Here is a 17,862-nt window from a genome sequence, read left to right on the forward strand (position 1 = left end):
CCACAAGAGATCCAGAAGCTAATCAATTGGATGCGTTGGTTATCCCTATTGTGTCAGTTTAATGTTAAATATATAGTACCCGTGTGTTGTCTAGTAATATGTTTGACTAGTTATCTAGTATATCAAATGCCCCTAATCTATACACTAGTATATGGTATACCCAATACCCTACTGTTTACCCTATGGTGCTATTATGTATGGAATATACTACAGTTCCAGTTTATATACTATTATATATTGTGCCGGTATCTAAAACTAAAACAATGGGAATTATATCGGAAATTATTGATACTAATAAAACCAAAAATAATTACTACTAATAATATAAAATTAATTAATTTAATGAAATTAATGGACAAATTGTTTGCGGAAATCACAGATTATAACCGGACTTATTGGTCAAAATTTTTACTATACGTTTGGTTGACTTTTGGTACCAGTATTGTTGTCATAATAAATAGCCTATTGTTTGGTTCAATGTATTATTTGATACCTAAACTAATATTTACCTATACTTTACTAATATTTTTATTGATATTTTTGTTTATTATATTTACTGCCGCCTCAGTTAATACGTTTAATTTGAAATTTTTTATGCTATTAAATAAATTGTTTTATATATAATCAAATATTTTTTATTTAAAAAAATTAATTTCTTATTATTATTTTTTTAATTTTGTTTAATTAAATTTTAATATTACTCAATAAAAAATATTATTAAAGTATTATAAAATAAAACTGATATAACTATTATAAGTTAATTGTATTAATTATTTTTAATTAATTATATATATATATCAAACTTATTTGTATTGGAAAATAAAAATTAATAAAAAATAATTCAATTTTATATTATATATTTAAGTTGTTATATTAATTTCATTGAAAAAATAATTATTAATAACTAGTAATAAAAATTAATATATAACTACTTAATAATAATAATAATAATAATAAAATTGATGATTATAATTAATAGAAAAATAAATAAATAAATAACTTATAATGTTTATAACTGTTAATTACTATAAATAAATTATACAAAAAAATAGATAATAATTTTTTTATATGTCAAAAAAATCAATAATAATAATAATAATAATTATTATTATTATTATACAGTAATTATTATAAGCGCATGAAATAAACTTTTTTATTTCAAAAAAAACAATTATTATTAACTAATATTAATGTTTAGATTTGAAAACATTTTATACACTAATATATATATATAAATTAATTAAACAATATCTGAATAATTAATAATAATAAAAAAAAACAATCAATTTATTTGAATAAAAAAAAATTAGAAATATAATAATACATTTTGAATTTGCATTTCAATGATAATAAAATTAATTAAAAATAGTAGACAACTATTTGTTTCAATATATCGGTCGACAATAAGTATCGGTTATTATTATCATTGGCGACAACACCGACACCAACAACAACGGCCACCAAAAATATCGGCAACTATTGGACAGACATCTAATAATAATAATAATTATTATTATTTATCTAACAATTCATTGGTATCACTATTGATTGGACAGTTAGTATTACTACTACCATCCCTACATAGTAGGACCAGTTATACGATGATTGATGAACAGCAACAGGAAGTCATAGACAAATTGCGGTCACTGTCGGCACCCATGTATGTGGCCATCAGTTTCGAAAATCCCGACACCGGGATAGTTAGCGAACAAACCGGTTGTATAGTGTATAGTGAACCGGGAGGTAGTGAACAACAACAAGTGGTACGTGTGGTTACCTGTTGTCACGGTGTTCATCAGCAACTGGTGGTCAACTGTTACGGTAGTCGTATTGGACGTTCAGGTGAAACAGGACGGGTAGTCTATGTTGATCCCCGAGTGGATATGGCATTGATTGAGCTCCGGGTGGCTGTCGTCATCAGCAAAAAACCTAACAAACAAATACTGGTCTTCCAATTGAATCCATTGATACCCGGGTTTGGTTCATCGGTTATGGTCTTCGGTTTTCCGACAACCAGTTATCAGCTATGCTCGGGTATTGTCAGCTGTCCGGCCGCCATATCCTATAATATGGAAACTAGTTATGCAATGATGACAATCCCTGAGCCACCAGCGGGTTATTCGGGAGGCTATGCGTCGGTATACCCAGCGGGTAGGGCCGATATTCAACATACGGCTCCCATATGTTCCGGGTATTCAGGCGGACCATTGATTGACGGCGACACCGGTCAGCTAATTGGTATCAATCATTCAATTGGTTCGGGTATTGCCTGCGCCTATTCAAGCAGTTATATTTCAGGTAATTTATATTATTTATTGTATGTGTATGTGTGTGTGTGTGTGTGTGTGTGTGTGTGTAAGTGTGAGACAGTATGATAATCTATGTGTGTGTGTGAGTGTATGTGTGAGTGTATGTGTGAGTGTATGTGTGAGTTTATGTATGAGTGTATGAATGTATGTGTGAATGTATGTGTGAATGTATATGTATGTATGTGTGTGTATGTAAGTTGAGATATTATGATAATATATGTGTGTGAGTGTATGTGTAAGTGTATATATGTGTGTATGTGTGTAAGTTGAGATAGTATTCAATGAATATGTGTGTGTGTGTAAGTGTGAGATAGTATGTGTATGTGAGTGTGTGTGTCTAATATCTATTACTTATACACATTATATATATATACAGATTTTTTGAAAAATGCCGACACCTGTATGGACAGACAGTTTAATAGACGCCTAACAGAGCACCGGGAGATTAGATTAGGCTATCAAATTAGATACATATTGAATGCCTACTGTTTGGTGAAGAAAATTATGGATACCGGTGCTAAGTATATGACAATTAATTTTATATTAGCTATAATTATAAATTAATTATATATCATATAAGTGCTGAACTAAAACCAACCGATCTGATTGTCAAACTAAATGGACAGCCAATTGAATCGTTGGACCATTTTGTACAGGTGCTCGACCATTGTCCAAACAATTTGGACATACCTGTCCAACTAAAATCATTAATACCCAATCAATCGGCTAACAGACCCGAAAAAATCATACAATTAATGCCAACCGGACTAACCTATGTTTAGACGGGAGTGGGAGGACACCCATCATCACCCCAGTGACTATACCCCTACCCCCCCCCAACTGTCCAGTAGATAGTAGTTTAAAATTATAGCTATTTTTTTTGTTTTTGAATATGTTTTTAAATTAATTAATTAAAAAATAGATTTATTTGCAATTAAATAATTTAAATAAAACTTTATTTATTTATTTATTTATTTATTTTTTTAATTATTTATTTCTATTTTATTTTTTATTAGCAATTAATTAATTAATAAAACAATAATTTAATTAATACATTATATATTAATTATACAATCAAATCAAAAACATTAAAATTATCATTTAATTAATTAATTTATTTTGATAATAAATATGTTATCCATTAAACAATGTATTGTAATTAAAAGGCATTATTATTACAATAGTATTATTGATGTAATAATTATTAGTATTATTATTATCGCATGAAATACTTTTTTTTTAAAAAAATATAATAAAATTTTTATACAAATAACTGAATCATAATTAATAGCAATAATAATAATAATATTAATAAAACTTTTTATATAAACTGTTTTATATTTCATTTCAATAATGATAATAATAATAATAATAATTAGTAGACAACTATGTTATTAAAACACTTATCGTTAACATCGATAAGTATCGGCTATTATATCGGTAATTATTATCACTATTATAGGCAACAACAACACAAACAATGGCCAACAATATCCAGTGGCCGACAGCAGTGGCCATCAATTTTATCTACCGATTCATTATCATCAGCATCACTGATTGGACAGTTATTTCCCGCACCCGTACGGACCACCTATACTATGATTGATGACAACAATCAGGCAGCTATCGACAAGCTATGGTCATTGTCGGCACCCATGTATGTGGCCATCAGTTGCCAGTTCGGTAATCGGGAGGACAGGGAAACTCGTCAGACGGGTTGTATAGTTCAATCACATACTGTCCAGGGACTGGGATGTCGTGTCCGGGTAGTCAGCTGCGCACACGGTGTCTACGATAACCTACAGGTCCGAGCCTACGGTACACGATTGGGACTGGCCGATGATGGCCAATTAGGTCGGGTAGTCTATATGGACCCGAGGCTAGATATGGCACTCATTGAGCTCAGGGTGGTTGCCAACCAACAGCAACAGCAGCAGCCGATTCTCAATATACCGGCCTTTCAGTTGACCGCCGAATCTCTACCCGAATTTGCCGATCCAGTACTGGCCATTGGATTTCCGACCGGACGTAACAATCTGTGTACGGGTATTGTTTGCTGTCCATTAGGACTACCCGACCCCAATGATAGACATTTTACAGCAGCATTGCCGTCTACTACAAGTCCCGATGACCACCACCAACATCGGGCATCGGTAGTAGGTCAGCCGGGAACTGTCGATATTGTACATTCGGCTCCCATTCAACGCGGCTATTCAGGCGGACCGCTATTGTCTACCAACACCGCTAGTGGCCAACTGATCGGTATTAATCATGCAATTTGTATAGATATTGGACACGCCTTTTCTAGCAATTATATTAGCGGTATTATTATTGTTAGTGTGTTTATGTATGTATGTATGTGTGTGAGTGTGTGTGAGTGTGTGTGTGTGAGTTTGTGTGTGTGTGAGTTTGTGTGTGTGTGTGTGTGTGTGTGTGTTTATGTATATATTTATGTATTTATGTGTGTGTATGTGTTTGTATGTATGTCTGTTTATGTATGTATGTTTATGTATGTACAGTATGTGTGTATTTGTTTATGTATGTATGTGTGTGTATATGTTTATGTATGTATGTGTGTGTATGTGATTATGTATGTGTGTGTGTATGTGTTTATGTATGTGTGTCTATATATGTATGTTTCTGTATGTACAGTATGTGTGTATGTGTTTATGTATCTATATGTGTGTGTATGTGTGTACTTATGTGATTACTTTCAAAAAAAATATATATATATTATATATCATATAATATACAATACAATACAGATTTTTTGAAAAGTGCCGACACCTATAAGCAACGGGAGTTTCATAGGCGTCGGTCAGAGCACCGGCCGATTAGATTAGGCTATCAGTTCGTATACAATTTGAATTCAAACTGTTGTCTGGCCGATAAAATTGTCGACACCGGTGCCAGTAGAAAGTTAGGCGACAATTAACTACTACTACTGTATTAACTATTAATTACTAATTTTTTCCGCATATATCTTAAGTGGTTCACTGAAACCCGGCGATCAAATTGTTAGACTAAATGGTCAGCCGATTGAATCAATGGTACATTTACTTCGACTACTGGATAACTGTCCAAACAATCAGCCCATTAGTGTATCGGTAATATCACGACTGGAGGCCAGTAGTCAACCACTAGATGGTCGCCAATCGGCTGATAAATCGATTCAATTGTTGGCAACTGGACTGACCTATGTTTAGATGACGGACACACCCCCTCCCCCACCCCATCCCATCACCAGTTAATACAACCCCCTCTATCATGTACTCTACACTCGGGACAGTTGTTTACAGTATATAATGATTTTTTTTTGTAAAACTATATTTTTTTTGTATATATATATATATAGAGTTAAATATATGTATAAATATTATTATTTTTTATTATTATTAATAATTGATTAGTAAACTATTGTATATTATATTATTATTATTATAATTATTTTTATTATTTCTAATCACGTTTTTAAATAATTAAATATATATATATATAGTATATAACATTTTACAAGTTTAACTAATTAACAATTAATAAATTAATATTATTATTATTATACGTTTGAATTTCAAATCAATACATATATTAATATTTTTTTTAATACATATATTAATAATAATACTAAAACTGATTTATAAAAAAACAAAAACAAAAATACGGGGGTTCTTTACTATAGCTGCCACTTGTTGTTCACGCGATTAATATTTAATACAATTTTAACGATAAATATACTAATGTCGCGTGAATTACAATTAATTTATTATACATTAAATTAGAGAATATTTTCTATCATATGTCTGTATTGAAAGTTATGTCTGTATTGGTATTATGGTATAAATTATTAAAATGTATTAATGTTTGTCCCATTACATAGCCTGGTGTTCGCCTCTCAACCTTAAGCTAATTATAATGGTATTACACAAATGTTAACCTAACCTAACCTAATGTATTAGTATGTATTGATTGATTGATTATATATTGATTATGATTATGAAAAAAATTCACACGTATTATAATAATAATAATTTACTAATTAATTAATTAATTTAAATTTTCATATATTTTTTATTTATTTATTTTTTTGATTTTTAATTGTAATTATTTAAACGCGATTATAAATATTAATTATATTGCAATGTATAATAATACTAATAAAAAACTATTAATATATACATTAACTTTAATTTTTTTTAAATTGTATAATAACTACTGTTAGTAATTGTGATTAATATTAGGAGTGGGTGTGTATCTATATGTGTGTGGGTGGGCGGGGAGGGTATGTTAGTGTAGGGCTGTCCTCTCAATCTCTAATTAAATATTGATGAGTCCGGTTGACATCAATTGAATTGTTTTATCCGATTCATACATCATTGACGTGTCATCTATTAGACTACTAACCGATAGGTTAATCGGCTGATTGTTTGGACAGTCGGCCAGTAGTTGTTGAAGTAAATGATCCATTGATACGATTGACTGTCCATTTAGTTTAACAATTTGATAGTTTGGATCCAATTTAAATTTATGTAAAATTTAATAATAATATTATTAATAATAATCAATGTATGTATGTGTGAGTGGGTGGGCGAGGAGGGTATGTTAGTGTAGGGCTGTCCTCTCTATCTCTCTCATTAAATATTGATGATTCCGGTTGACATCAATTGTATTGTTTTATCCGATTCATACACCAGTGCCGTGTCGTCATCTATTAGACTACTAACCGATAGGTTAATCGGCTGATTGTTTGGACAGTCGGCCAGTAGTTGTTGAAGTAAATGATCCATTGATACGATTGACTGTCCATTTAGTTTACAAATTTGATAGTTTAGGATCCAATTCAAAACTTATGAAAATAATAATAATAATAATAATAATAATAATAATAATAATAATAATAATAATAATAATAATAATAATAATAATAATAATAATAATAATAATAATAATAATAATAATAATAATCAATGTATTAGTTGTGTTTCAAAACACAATTACTTTCCGTCGGTGTCCATAATTTTAGCGGTCAAACACCAGCCATTAGTGAACGTGATATGATAGCCCAGTCTGATCTACCGGTGCTCGACTAGACGTTTTTTGGGACAGTTGGCTATCATCTATCGATAATACCGATAGATTAACCGGTTGATTGTCTGTGACACTGGTCTAGCAATTTAAATAAAATGGTTTCAAAAACGATTCAATCAATTGTCATAATTTAGTTCAACTGTTTCATCGGTCGGTTCCCCAGTAAAGCACTTGTATATCAAATACAAAAAATAATAATTTTAGATTAAAAAATAACATTTTATTAATTAATATATATATATATATATATATATATATATATATATATATATATATTAGATATCTACTGTATTTATATCATTTAATTTATAAAAATAATTTAACTAAAAATTATAAATATTTTATACATATATACTGTATATATTATTAAAATAATTTTTTAACAAAATATAATTGAATGCTTAAAAAATTTTATTATCGAATATTTTTTAATATTTTAAATTTTTTTTAATAATCAGGACCGGGATGAGATTTATTCTTAATTAAAATTTTTAAAAAAATCATTATTATTATACGTTCGACATCCTGTCCATCGCTAACCCGTTTGATGTTTGAATTACCGCATTCATAGGCCCATAGACTTTCGATAGTTGTAACTGCTAATAGTAGAAAACAATGTTTCAAATTAATCATTTTTTTAACTTGTATTTAAAAATATAATTTAAAAATACAAATTTTAAATATTTAATTTATATACTAAGATATAATTATAACAATATATTTATAATCTAAGTATATATTGATAATTATTTTTAGTAATTTTTTCATCTATTTATACTATTTTAATGTTTAGTTAGAAATCATTAATCAATTTAATAATACATTTGTAATTTTAATATAGATATTTAAAATGTAATTTTTTTTAAATCTTTTATAAATATAATTTACTAAAATAGTGTTAAAATTTTTTGGTCAATGTTTTTTTATTAATATTTTATACATATCTATATATATATATAATTGAAATTTAATTTAAATATTATTTTTTATACAATTATAAATAATTTTTAATTATATATACAAATATATCATAATTAATATCTAAATATCTTTTATAAAAAAACAAATGTAATATTATTGCTTATAATATTAAATAAGTATTTAATTAAAATATTATTTAATTTTTTATTTAAAAAATTTAATTTAACTACTAATAAATCAATTTAATAAAACATATTTTTATAAAAAAAATTTACACAAAAATTGCCACATATTTAAATCTAATGTATAATAAAACTCATGATCATATTATAATTAATTAATTTAAAATGTACTAGGATGTATTTTTTTTATTACATAGTTATTTTTTTATAAATTAAATGATTTTTTATTTATTGATTGATTAAGTTTTTAAAAATTATTATAATATTGTAATACTAGATAATAATACTAAATTTTAGTTAAAAAATAATATAAAACAAATGTTATTTTTTAAAGTAATTAATTACATAAAACAAAATTACAAAAAAAAATAAATAAAAACAAAATTATATTTGAAAACAATTTTTATATAAAAATTACACATGTTTTCTATGATTTTTTGAAGTAAAAATTGATTAATTAATTTATCAATTTTAAAATAGTATAAATAGATGTGATTTTTTTAGTCAAATAATCATAAAAATAATACTTATATTAACATTAGTTTATTATATGTTATTATAGATAAATTTTACTTTATTTTTATACACTATACAAAATTTTTTATACATGTATTATTAATTATATTTTCTAAAAAAATTATTAATATTTAAATTTAAAAAAAATGAAAAATATTTTACACTAACAAAAAAATATCTAAATAAAAATCAATTATAAACATTAGATTATATTTATTAAAAAATATTAATATAATACAAATAAAAATAATTTTTTTAAACTGTAGTATCAATAGTAATAAAAAAATTTTTTATTATATTAATAATTAAGTTTAATAAATTGTTTATAAATAAAATAATTTTTTTTATTATTAATTATTCAATAATCCAAAACTAATTGTCTATACTATAGGTATGTATGGTATGTATGGATGGTATGTATTATCGGGTGGACGGGTATGTCCTAAACACTGGTCAGTCCATTAGTTGGCATCAATCGTACGATTTTAGTTGGTTGGAACAGTTGGCTATCATCTATCGATAATAACGATAGATTAACCGGTTGATTGTCTGTGACACTGGTCTAGCAATTTAAATAAAATAGTTTCAAAAACGATTCAATCAATTGTCACCATTTAGTTCAAAAAATTTCATCGATCGGTTTCCAAGTGAAGCACTTGTATATCAAATTCAAAAATAGAAATAAATTTCAAAATTAATGTTTAAATATATTTATATATAATAATAGTTTGAATTTAAATTAATTAAAAAAATACATGTATGTATTAATAATATAAATATATAAGTATTTTGATTGATAACATTAAAGATTTAAAATTAAACAAAAAACATAATAATTATTTTAATGTTTTAATATCTAATAACTTTATATAATTAAAATTATAAAGATATTTTAGCTATATTTATAAATATTATGTAAATAATTTTTTTTACAAAATATAATTAATGCTTAAAAATTTTAAAGATTTTTATTTTATTAATATCGGATAATTTAGTAATACAATTTTTAATATTAAAAATTTTTTGACATTAAAATAAAATATTTTATAATTTTATCATTAAATAATCAGAATAAGGGGATTTAATATATTCTTAATTAAAATTAAGAAAAAACATCATCATCATCAATTATCTATTTTATTTAATACCGGTTTTATCCTTGATCCATTGAACAAATGGTAAAACATTTACATAGACATCTGGTTTTCTATTAATCGGAAGGTAATTACTGACATATGATGCAATACCTTCGACAACCCATTGTCTGGTAGATAGTTGACAGTTAAGAGGACTGCCACTATCGCCCCTTCCGGCAACTTTACTATTGACTCCATTACTGACACATATCTTAATGTTTTCATCGTAATTACTATAATATTTTTTACAAGTGTCCGCGGGTAACATCTCTACAGCAAGTTCTTGTAATATATCTGATGATTTGGTGAATCTGGTCATACCCCAGCCGGTTAACGTACAATTGTCGTCGTTAGCATACTGGCCATTAACTGCTTGTGGTAAACAAATTGGTTGTAAATGATTATCCCTATCATCCAATCGTAATGGTTCGCCTAATTTTATTAAAGCTATATCATTAGATGGATATTGGGCATAATCATAATCATGATGAACTATAATGTTTTTCTATTTATATAGAATAAAATAGATTTAGATAAAAAATAAGACTTAATGTTAAAATGTAAAAAATAGACTATATAAATATGTAAAAAAAATTAAAATTAAACTTACATCATAAGTATATCTAATTCTTCTATCTAGATTTTTTTCTTCACTTCTCTTGTGTTCCCCAAATCTTAGTTCAATATTTCCATAGTTTTGATGATTTTTCTTTACAACACAATGAGCGGCAGTTAAAACCCATTCATCGCTGATTAGACTACCGCCACAACTAAAGTCATGTACTAATTGTCCATTTTCATTTATATAATCTACATAAATGGCTGTCATCCACGGCCAGGCCTTGCGTTCGACATCCTCTCCATCGGCTATCCGTTTGATGGTTGAATTACCGCATTGATAGGCCCATAGACTTTCTACAGTAGTAACTGCTAATAGTAGAAAACTAAGTTTCAAATTAATCATTTTTTAAAAAACTATATATATATATATATAAATTTATAGTTTTATATATATATATATATATATATATATATATATATATATATACTTTATATACTAAGATATAATATAACAATATATTTATAATCTAAGTATATATTGATAATTATTTTAGTTATTGTTTCGTCTATTTATACCATTTGATTGTTTGAATTTTGTAAAACATTAATTTATAATTAATTAGTTAATCATATATATAAAACATTTGTATTTTTTTAAAATTAATATTTAAAAAGTAAATTTTTATTTTTTTTAAATATATTTTACGCAATTCTTTTTAAATTAATTATATAAAACATTTGTTTAATTTTATTAAATTTATATTAAACTTATTTATGAATATGATTTTATTATTAAATTTATTTTATTTTCTAATATTATATTATCATAATTTTTTTAAAAACTTAATCAATCAAATGTAAAAAATGTCAATAAATTTATTTTAAAAAATATGTATGTACAAAAAATGCATCCTAGTACATTGAAATTAAATTAATTACTTTTTTCTAAATTTTAATCTGTGAGTTTTAATAAATTTATATATGTGGAAATTTTTGTAAATTTTCAATTTTATAATAAAAATATGTTTTTTAATGAATTTATTAATTGTCTTATTTTTAATATTTAGTAATAATAAGTACATTTGTTTTAATTTTTTTTAAAAACAATTTAGTATTCAATGAATATATATATATATTTAATAATTATTTTATTTAAAAATAAATTTTATTTACTATAGTCTAGTCAAAAATTAAAAAAAATTCAGTCAATGTTTTTTTTACTAATAATATTTTATACATAATTATATTTAAATTTAAAATATTTTATTTACAATTATAACTAATTTAATTTGTAAATATTTTTTTTATATATAAATCAAATATAATATTATTAGTAATAATATTAAATAAGTATTTTATTAAAAATATTATTTAATTGTTTATTTAGAAAATATAAATTTTCCATTAATAAATCACTTTTAAAACATATTTTTTTTATAAAAAAAAATTTACAAAAAATTATCCACATATTTAAATATATATTTAAAAAAAAACTTAATGATCATATAATAATTATTAATTAATTTTTTTAATACTAGCGATTTATTTTTTTTATATAGTTACTTTTTTAAAATTTAATAATAAATTTTTTGAATTAATTAATTGATTGGTATGAAACTGTTTGTGTGATAATGCTGTCCTCTCTCTCTATAATTAAATATTGATGAGTCCGGTTGACATCAATTGAATTGTTTTATCCGATTCATATACCAGTGCCGTCTCGTCATCTATTAGTCTAACCGATAGGTTAATCGGCTGATTGTTTGGACAGTCGGCCAGTAGTCCAACTAAATGATCCATCGATACGATTGACTGTCCATTTAGTTTACAAATTTGATAGTTGGAATCCAATTCAAAACTTATGTGAAAAAATAATAATAATAATAATTATAATAATAATCAATGTATTAGTAGTCAATTACTTTCCGTCGGTGTCCATAATTTTAGCGGTCAAACACATGAAGCTATTAGTGTACGTAATATGATAGCCCAGTCTGATCTCCCGGTGCTCGGCTAGACGTCTCTGAAACTGTCGTTTCTTACTTATGTCGGCCCTAATCATAAAATCTATGTTTGTTTTTTTTATATGAAAAAATTATAGTAAAAAATTTAAATTAAAAAATCTTTTAGTTTATATTAAGAAATATATATATATTTTAAAACAACACATACACACACACACACACACACATTGTTTGTGTTGACTATAACCAATTGTTTCCCTCGGACAACATGTTGACAGGTAATTATTTTTATGTATGTATTATCAGCTGATGATTGTTGTCTATTAACTATACAACCCGTAGCCCCCGATCGCCACCTAAAATAATCCTAACATACATGGGCTGTACAGCTATAGCTAGCCGTTCAATGACTTCCTGCTGCAGGTGCTGGTGGTGGTGGTCATCAATAATCATTAACCCGGTTCGCAATGGTGTTGATGTTGGTGTTGGTGGTGGGGATAGGGATTTAAATAACTGTCCTAACAATGCTGATGATGAACGGGTAGATAAACTATTAGGTAGTGTCTGTCTATTTGTTGCTATGATTTGTTGGTGTCGGTATCGGTGCCGGTGTTGTCGACAATAATAATTGCCGACAACTACTACTCCAACTACTATACCAACCCTTGCTATCATTAGTCGACTTTTAGGCTGTTCTTTACTATAGCTGCCACTTGTTGTTCACGCGATTAATATTTAATACAATTTTAACGATAAATATACTAATGTTGCGTGAATTACAATTAATTTTTATTGTAAATAAATGTTAAATTAAAAAAATTTTCTACATAACAAATGTTATTAAATTAATTAGGTTAGGTTAAGATAACATTTCTGTAATACCATTATAATTAGGTTAAGGTTGCGGATCGAACACCAGGTTAGGTAACGGAGCGAACACTAATACATTAGATTAGGTTAAGTTAACATTTGTGTAATACCATTATAATTAGGTTAAGGTTGCGGATCGAACACCAGGTTAGGTAACGGAGCGAACACTAATACATTAGATTAGGTTATGTTAACATTTGTGTAATACCATTATAATTAGGTTAAGGTTGCGATGCGAACACCAGGTTATGTAATGGGACAAACACTAATACTTTTTAATAATTTATACCATAATACCAATACAGACATAACTTTCAAGACAGACATATGATAGAAAATATTCTCTAATTTAATGTATTGTGTTGTGTTGCCGGTTTTCCTGTCCACTATATGCGCTGATATTCCCGGACCATAGTCGACACACACATCCCCGAGATCCGTCCGCTGATAGATCTCGCCAATGATCGCTTGTTGATAGTCTTAGTAATCCTTAATATCACAGTTAACGCAATAAAGTAATCCGAATAATGGTACACACATTATAATAATTAAAAGTATTGTTTATTGATAATTGATTAAATATAAGTATACATCAGTACATAAAATATAACAATACTGCACTGCCCGGAACTGCTGACTAATGATATGCAAGTTTATGCATAGCAAAGGCCTGCCAGTCCAGGCAGAGCTTTAGCTACTGTTAGAGTTAACTGTTTTAAGTCTAAACTCTATAGCTCTTGAGCTGACCAGTTTAAGTCTTAGCTCAACACTTGAGTGACTTTACAATGAGAAGTACCTCAGTATTTATATTCTTTTGAATCAATAGGTCTTATTGTTTGCAGACGACACCAATGAGTGTCGTGTGCAAACATGCCTTACTTTACAATTTATAAGTTCCCCTCACTTAGACATTACTATATAAATTCCCATTAATAACAAAGACATTACATATAACTACTTAATATTCCCACTAATATTCCCTAATGTTCCCGTTTAACTACAACCCTATTAATAATAGTGTAACAATTTTAGACGGGATAATTCCCGGGTTTACTCGGGTAATTATCCCTTAATAATATAAGTTTAACTTTTTAATCACGTGACTCCTGGTTTGTCCCGTTGGGACTAAAACAGTCATCCCGTTTACAACTTTATTGTATATGGTGTCGGTACCCATCGATAGATGGCAGTACCGGCGCCACAATACATGTACTTCTTTGCCTGACTGTATTATATTGTTTATAATTATAATAACAATAACAATAGCAATAATAATAATAGTTATAATAACAATAATTATCATAATAATAATCAGTATACAAAATAGTATTTACCTTATAAGTATTGTTTACAATGTATTAACAATCAGTATTTATGCGATTAAATATTAAACAATAATTAGTTAATTAAACTTAGTTACAGTATTAGATCACAACACTAGTCACTACCACTTAAACAAACCACTACAATATTATTTATAATGTATTATATGAAAAGTAACAATAAATATTAATTAACAATAACTAATAGTATTTATATTGTATTAAAATATATGTATTATAAACAAAAACTATTACACAGTATTATTATATAAAAAGCCGTAAAATATATAGTATTATTATAGTATTTTTAAGTACAAATTACATGTACAGTATTAATAGTAAATTTAAAAACTTTATCAATATTATCTATTAAATAGTTTTGCATACTATGCAAAACATACATGAGTGTACTGATATAATGCAGTATAATAAATTAATTGTAATTCACGCGACATTAGTATATTTATCGTTAAAATTGTATTAAATATTAATCGCGTGAACAACAAGTGGCAGCTATAGTAAAGAACCCCCATTTTATCTACCCGTCCATCACTATCAGCAACATTGTTAGGACAGTGGTTACCAATCCTGCGAATCGGTTATACAATTATTGAACCGGAAGTTATTGATCGACTAAGGAAACAGTCGGCACCCATGTATGTGGCTGTCATGGGTTGGGACGGTTCCCGTGGAACGGGATGTATAGTAGGTCATCATCTATCGGTTAATAATACGGACACATTTACTGTTCGGGTACTGACCTGTGCGCACGCTGTCTGCCTGCAGCTACCCGTCCAAGTCTACGGTATCCGTATATCAGGCCCGTCGGGTCAAACAGGACGGGTAGTCTTGATGGATCCGGGATTAGATCTGGCACTGGTTGAACTGAGTGTCGATTCAACCGCTAGTATACTAAACTTTCAGTGGCTGCCGACCACTGCCGACGGCGCTTCCGACGGCCAGTTGTTTGGCCAACCAGTCCTGGCGTTCGGGTTTCCCACTGATAGCTACAATCTGTGTACGGGTTTGGTTAGCTGTCCGGCTGGCCAACGGTTTGCTGAAGAAAACTATAGACATTTTGCTGCCTCACGTAATGTTGATCTAACCTCCCAACACCTACACTACCCCATACCGGATCAGCAATCAATAATGGGAGGTCAGAGACAATATCCAGCGGACGGTACGTTCAATATTGAACATACAGCTCAAACAGAGTCAGGCTATTCGGGTGGTCCGCTAATTGATGCCGATTCGGGACAACTGTTGGGTATTAATCATTCAATTGGTGTGAATATAACATTTGCCAGTTCTAGCAATTATATCAATGGTAATAATGTTTTTTTGATTAGTATTTTTTTGTATGCATGTGTGTCTATGTATGTGTGTCTGTGTATGAGTGTGTGTGTGTATTGGGTGTATATGTGTGTATATGTGTGTATATGTGTGTATATGTGTGTATATGTGTGTATATGTGTGTATATGTGTGTATATGTGTGTATATGTGTGTATATGTGTGTATATGTGAATGTGTGTATGTATATGTATGTGTGTATATATGTGTGTATATGTGGATGTGTGTGTATGTATGTGTGTGTGTGTGTGTATGTATTTGTGTGTTAGAGTGTGTGTATGAATGTATGTATACTAGTGTATGTGTATTAATGTATGTGTATTAATGTATGTATACTAGTGTATGTGTATTAATGTATGTGTATTAGTGTATGTATATAAGTGTATGAGTATTACTGTGTGTGTGTGTATGTGTGTGTGTGTATCAATGTACGTGTATGTGTGTGTTAGTGACTTAATGAGTAAAATTTTTATTATTATTAATAATTATGTATTTCAACAAAAAAAAATAATTTCAGATTTATTAGATAAGGCCGACATATGTAAGGACAGACAGTTTCAGAGACGTCGGTTAGAGCACCGACCTATCAGATTGGGCTACGAGTTTGCCTACTATTTTGATTCATGCAGTCTAACCGATAAAATTATCGATACCGACGGCAAGTATGTTATTTAACAAACAAACAATTTTATACATATATATATATAGATATTTTACATACATTTTTGACATACAAGTGCTTCACTGGAACCGACCGATGAAATTGTTGAACTAAATGGACAATTGATTGAATCGTTAGACCATTTCATCCAATTGCTAGACCAGTGTCCAGACAATCAACCGATTAGTCTAACAGTATTATCCATAGAGGATAGCCAACTGTCCCAACCAACCAAAACTGTACGATTGATGCCAACTAATGGACTGACCAGTGTTTAGGACACACACCCGACCACCCGATAATATATACCATCCATACATACCATACATACCTATAGTATAGACAATTAGTTTTTGGATTATTGAATAATTAATAATAAAAATAAATTATTTTATTTATAAACAATATATTTATATTTATTAAACTTAATTTGTTATATAATAATTTTTTTTATTACTATTGATACTACAGTTTAATAAAAATTATTTTTATTTATATTATATTAATATTTTTTTTTAATAAATATAATCTAATGTTTAATAATTGATTTTTATTGAGATATTTTTTTGTTAGTGTAAAATATTTTTCATTTTTTTAATTTAAATATTAATATTTTATTAGAAATTATAATTAATACATGTATAAAAAATTTTTATATAGTGTATAAAAATAATGTAAAATTTATCTATAATAACATATAATAAACTAAAATATATTTTTACTTATTTTACTAAAAAATCACATCTATTTATACTATTTTAAAACTGATAAATTAATTAATCAATTATTTTAAAAAATATATAAATTAGTTAATCACAGAAAACATGTGTAACTCCAATATAAAAATTGTTTTCAAATATAAATTTGTTTTTATTTATTTTTTTGTAATTTTGTTTTATGTAATTAATTACTTTGAAAAAACATTTGTTTTACATTATTTTTTAACTAAAATTTAGTATTATTATATACAGTATTACAATATTA

The 17,862-nt window shown here is 27.3% G+C and overlaps 5 protein-coding genes across 6 annotated transcripts; 3 read left to right on the forward strand and 2 right to left on the reverse strand.

Annotated features, from left to right (window-relative positions):
- The first annotated feature begins 1,551 nt into the window (after positions 1-1,551).
- On the forward strand, positions 1,552-3,130 carry LOC128956626 (uncharacterized). The gene is made up of 3 exons (XM_054302343.1): positions 1,552-2,298; positions 2,686-2,830; positions 2,890-3,130. Exons 1-3 carry the CDS (start codon positions 1,602-1,604, stop codon positions 3,089-3,091), a joined length of 1,044 nt encoding a protein of 347 aa, XP_054158318.1. The 5' UTR covers positions 1,552-1,601; the 3' UTR covers positions 3,092-3,130.
- A 567-nt stretch (positions 3,131-3,697) lies between these two features.
- On the forward strand, positions 3,698-5,533 carry LOC128956582 (uncharacterized). Its single transcript, XM_054302305.1, has 3 exons — positions 3,698-4,631; positions 5,075-5,228; positions 5,299-5,533. The coding sequence occupies exons 1-3, from the start codon at positions 3,698-3,700 to the stop codon at positions 5,513-5,515; spliced, it is 1,305 nt and encodes a 434-aa protein (XP_054158280.1). The 3' UTR covers positions 5,516-5,533.
- Positions 5,534-10,092: 4,559 nt separating this feature from the next.
- Positions 10,093-11,115, reverse strand: LOC128956627 (chymotrypsin-like elastase family member 2A). The gene is made up of 2 exons (XM_054302344.1): positions 10,760-11,115; positions 10,093-10,654 (listed from the first exon to the last, which is right to left on the reverse strand). The coding sequence occupies exons 1-2, from the start codon at positions 11,111-11,113 to the stop codon at positions 10,151-10,153; spliced, it is 858 nt and encodes a 285-aa protein (XP_054158319.1). The 5' UTR covers positions 11,114-11,115; the 3' UTR covers positions 10,093-10,150.
- Positions 11,116-12,283: 1,168 nt separating this feature from the next.
- On the reverse strand, positions 12,284-13,421 carry LOC128956629 (uncharacterized). Of its 2 annotated transcripts, none has more exons than XM_054302347.1 (3): positions 12,901-13,421; positions 12,633-12,777; positions 12,284-12,568 (listed from the first exon to the last, which is right to left on the reverse strand). In XM_054302347.1, exons 2-3 carry the CDS (start codon positions 12,770-12,772, stop codon positions 12,364-12,366), a joined length of 345 nt encoding a protein of 114 aa, XP_054158322.1. In that variant the 5' UTR covers positions 12,773-12,777; positions 12,901-13,421; the 3' UTR covers positions 12,284-12,363. The 2 variants fall into 2 exon arrangements, with proteins under 2 accessions (XP_054158322.1, XP_054158321.1); XM_054302346.1 differs by having other exon boundaries at positions 12,883-13,421.
- A 1,976-nt stretch (positions 13,422-15,397) lies between these two features.
- Positions 15,398-17,156, forward strand: LOC128956583 (uncharacterized). Its single transcript, XM_054302306.1, has 3 exons — positions 15,398-16,193; positions 16,735-16,879; positions 16,955-17,156. The coding sequence occupies exons 1-3, from the start codon at positions 15,521-15,523 to the stop codon at positions 17,154-17,156; spliced, it is 1,020 nt and encodes a 339-aa protein (XP_054158281.1). The 5' UTR covers positions 15,398-15,520.
- Positions 17,157-17,862: the final 706 nt, after the last annotated feature.

Source organism: Oppia nitens, unplaced genomic scaffold (assembly GCF_028296485.1).
Source record: "Oppia nitens isolate AA-2021 unplaced genomic scaffold, nextdenovo-longstitch-racon4-pilon3 scaffold31_pilon_pilon_pilon, whole genome shotgun sequence".
In the NCBI taxonomy this organism is placed as follows: Eukaryota; Metazoa; Arthropoda; class Arachnida; order Sarcoptiformes; family Oppiidae; genus Oppia; species Oppia nitens.

Bases quoted from the DNA above. Each gene is read 5' to 3' on its own strand.
- LOC128956583 (XM_054302306.1), top strand. From the start codon at position 15,521: ATGTATGTGGCTGTCATGGGTTGGGACGGTTCCCGTGGAACGGGATGT. The intron at 16,194-16,734 runs GTAATAATGTTT...AAATAATTTCAG, and splicing joins TTCTAGCAATTATATCAATG to ATTTATTAGATAAGGCCGAC. The intron at 16,880-16,954 runs GTATGTTATTTA...TTGACATACAAG, and splicing joins ATTATCGATACCGACGGCAA to TGCTTCACTGGAACCGACCG.
- LOC128956626 (XM_054302343.1), top strand. From the start codon at position 1,602: ATGATTGATGAACAGCAACAGGAAGTCATAGACAAATTGCGGTCACTG. The intron at 2,299-2,685 runs GTAATTTATATT...ATATATATACAG, and splicing joins TTCAAGCAGTTATATTTCAG to ATTTTTTGAAAAATGCCGAC. The intron at 2,831-2,889 runs GTATATGACAAT...ATATCATATAAG, and splicing joins ATTATGGATACCGGTGCTAA to TGCTGAACTAAAACCAACCG.
- LOC128956582 (XM_054302305.1), top strand. From the start codon at position 3,698: ATGTTATTAAAACACTTATCGTTAACATCGATAAGTATCGGCTATTAT. The intron at 4,632-5,074 runs GTATTATTATTG...AATACAATACAG, and splicing joins TTCTAGCAATTATATTAGCG to ATTTTTTGAAAAGTGCCGAC. The intron at 5,229-5,298 runs GTTAGGCGACAA...ATATATCTTAAG, and splicing joins GACACCGGTGCCAGTAGAAA to TGGTTCACTGAAACCCGGCG.
- LOC128956629 (XM_054302347.1), bottom strand. From the start codon at position 12,772: ATGATTAGGGCCGACATAAGTAAGAAACGACAGTTTCAGAGACGTCTA. The intron at 12,569-12,632 runs GTAATTGACTAC...TTTTCACATAAG, and splicing joins ATTATGGACACCGACGGAAA to TTTTGAATTGGATTCCAACT.
- LOC128956627 (XM_054302344.1), bottom strand. From the start codon at position 11,113: ATGATTAATTTGAAACTTAGTTTTCTACTATTAGCAGTTACTACTGTA. The intron at 10,655-10,759 runs GTAAGTTTAATT...CTATATAAATAG, and splicing joins GAATTAGATATACTTATGAT to AAAAACATTATAGTTCATCA.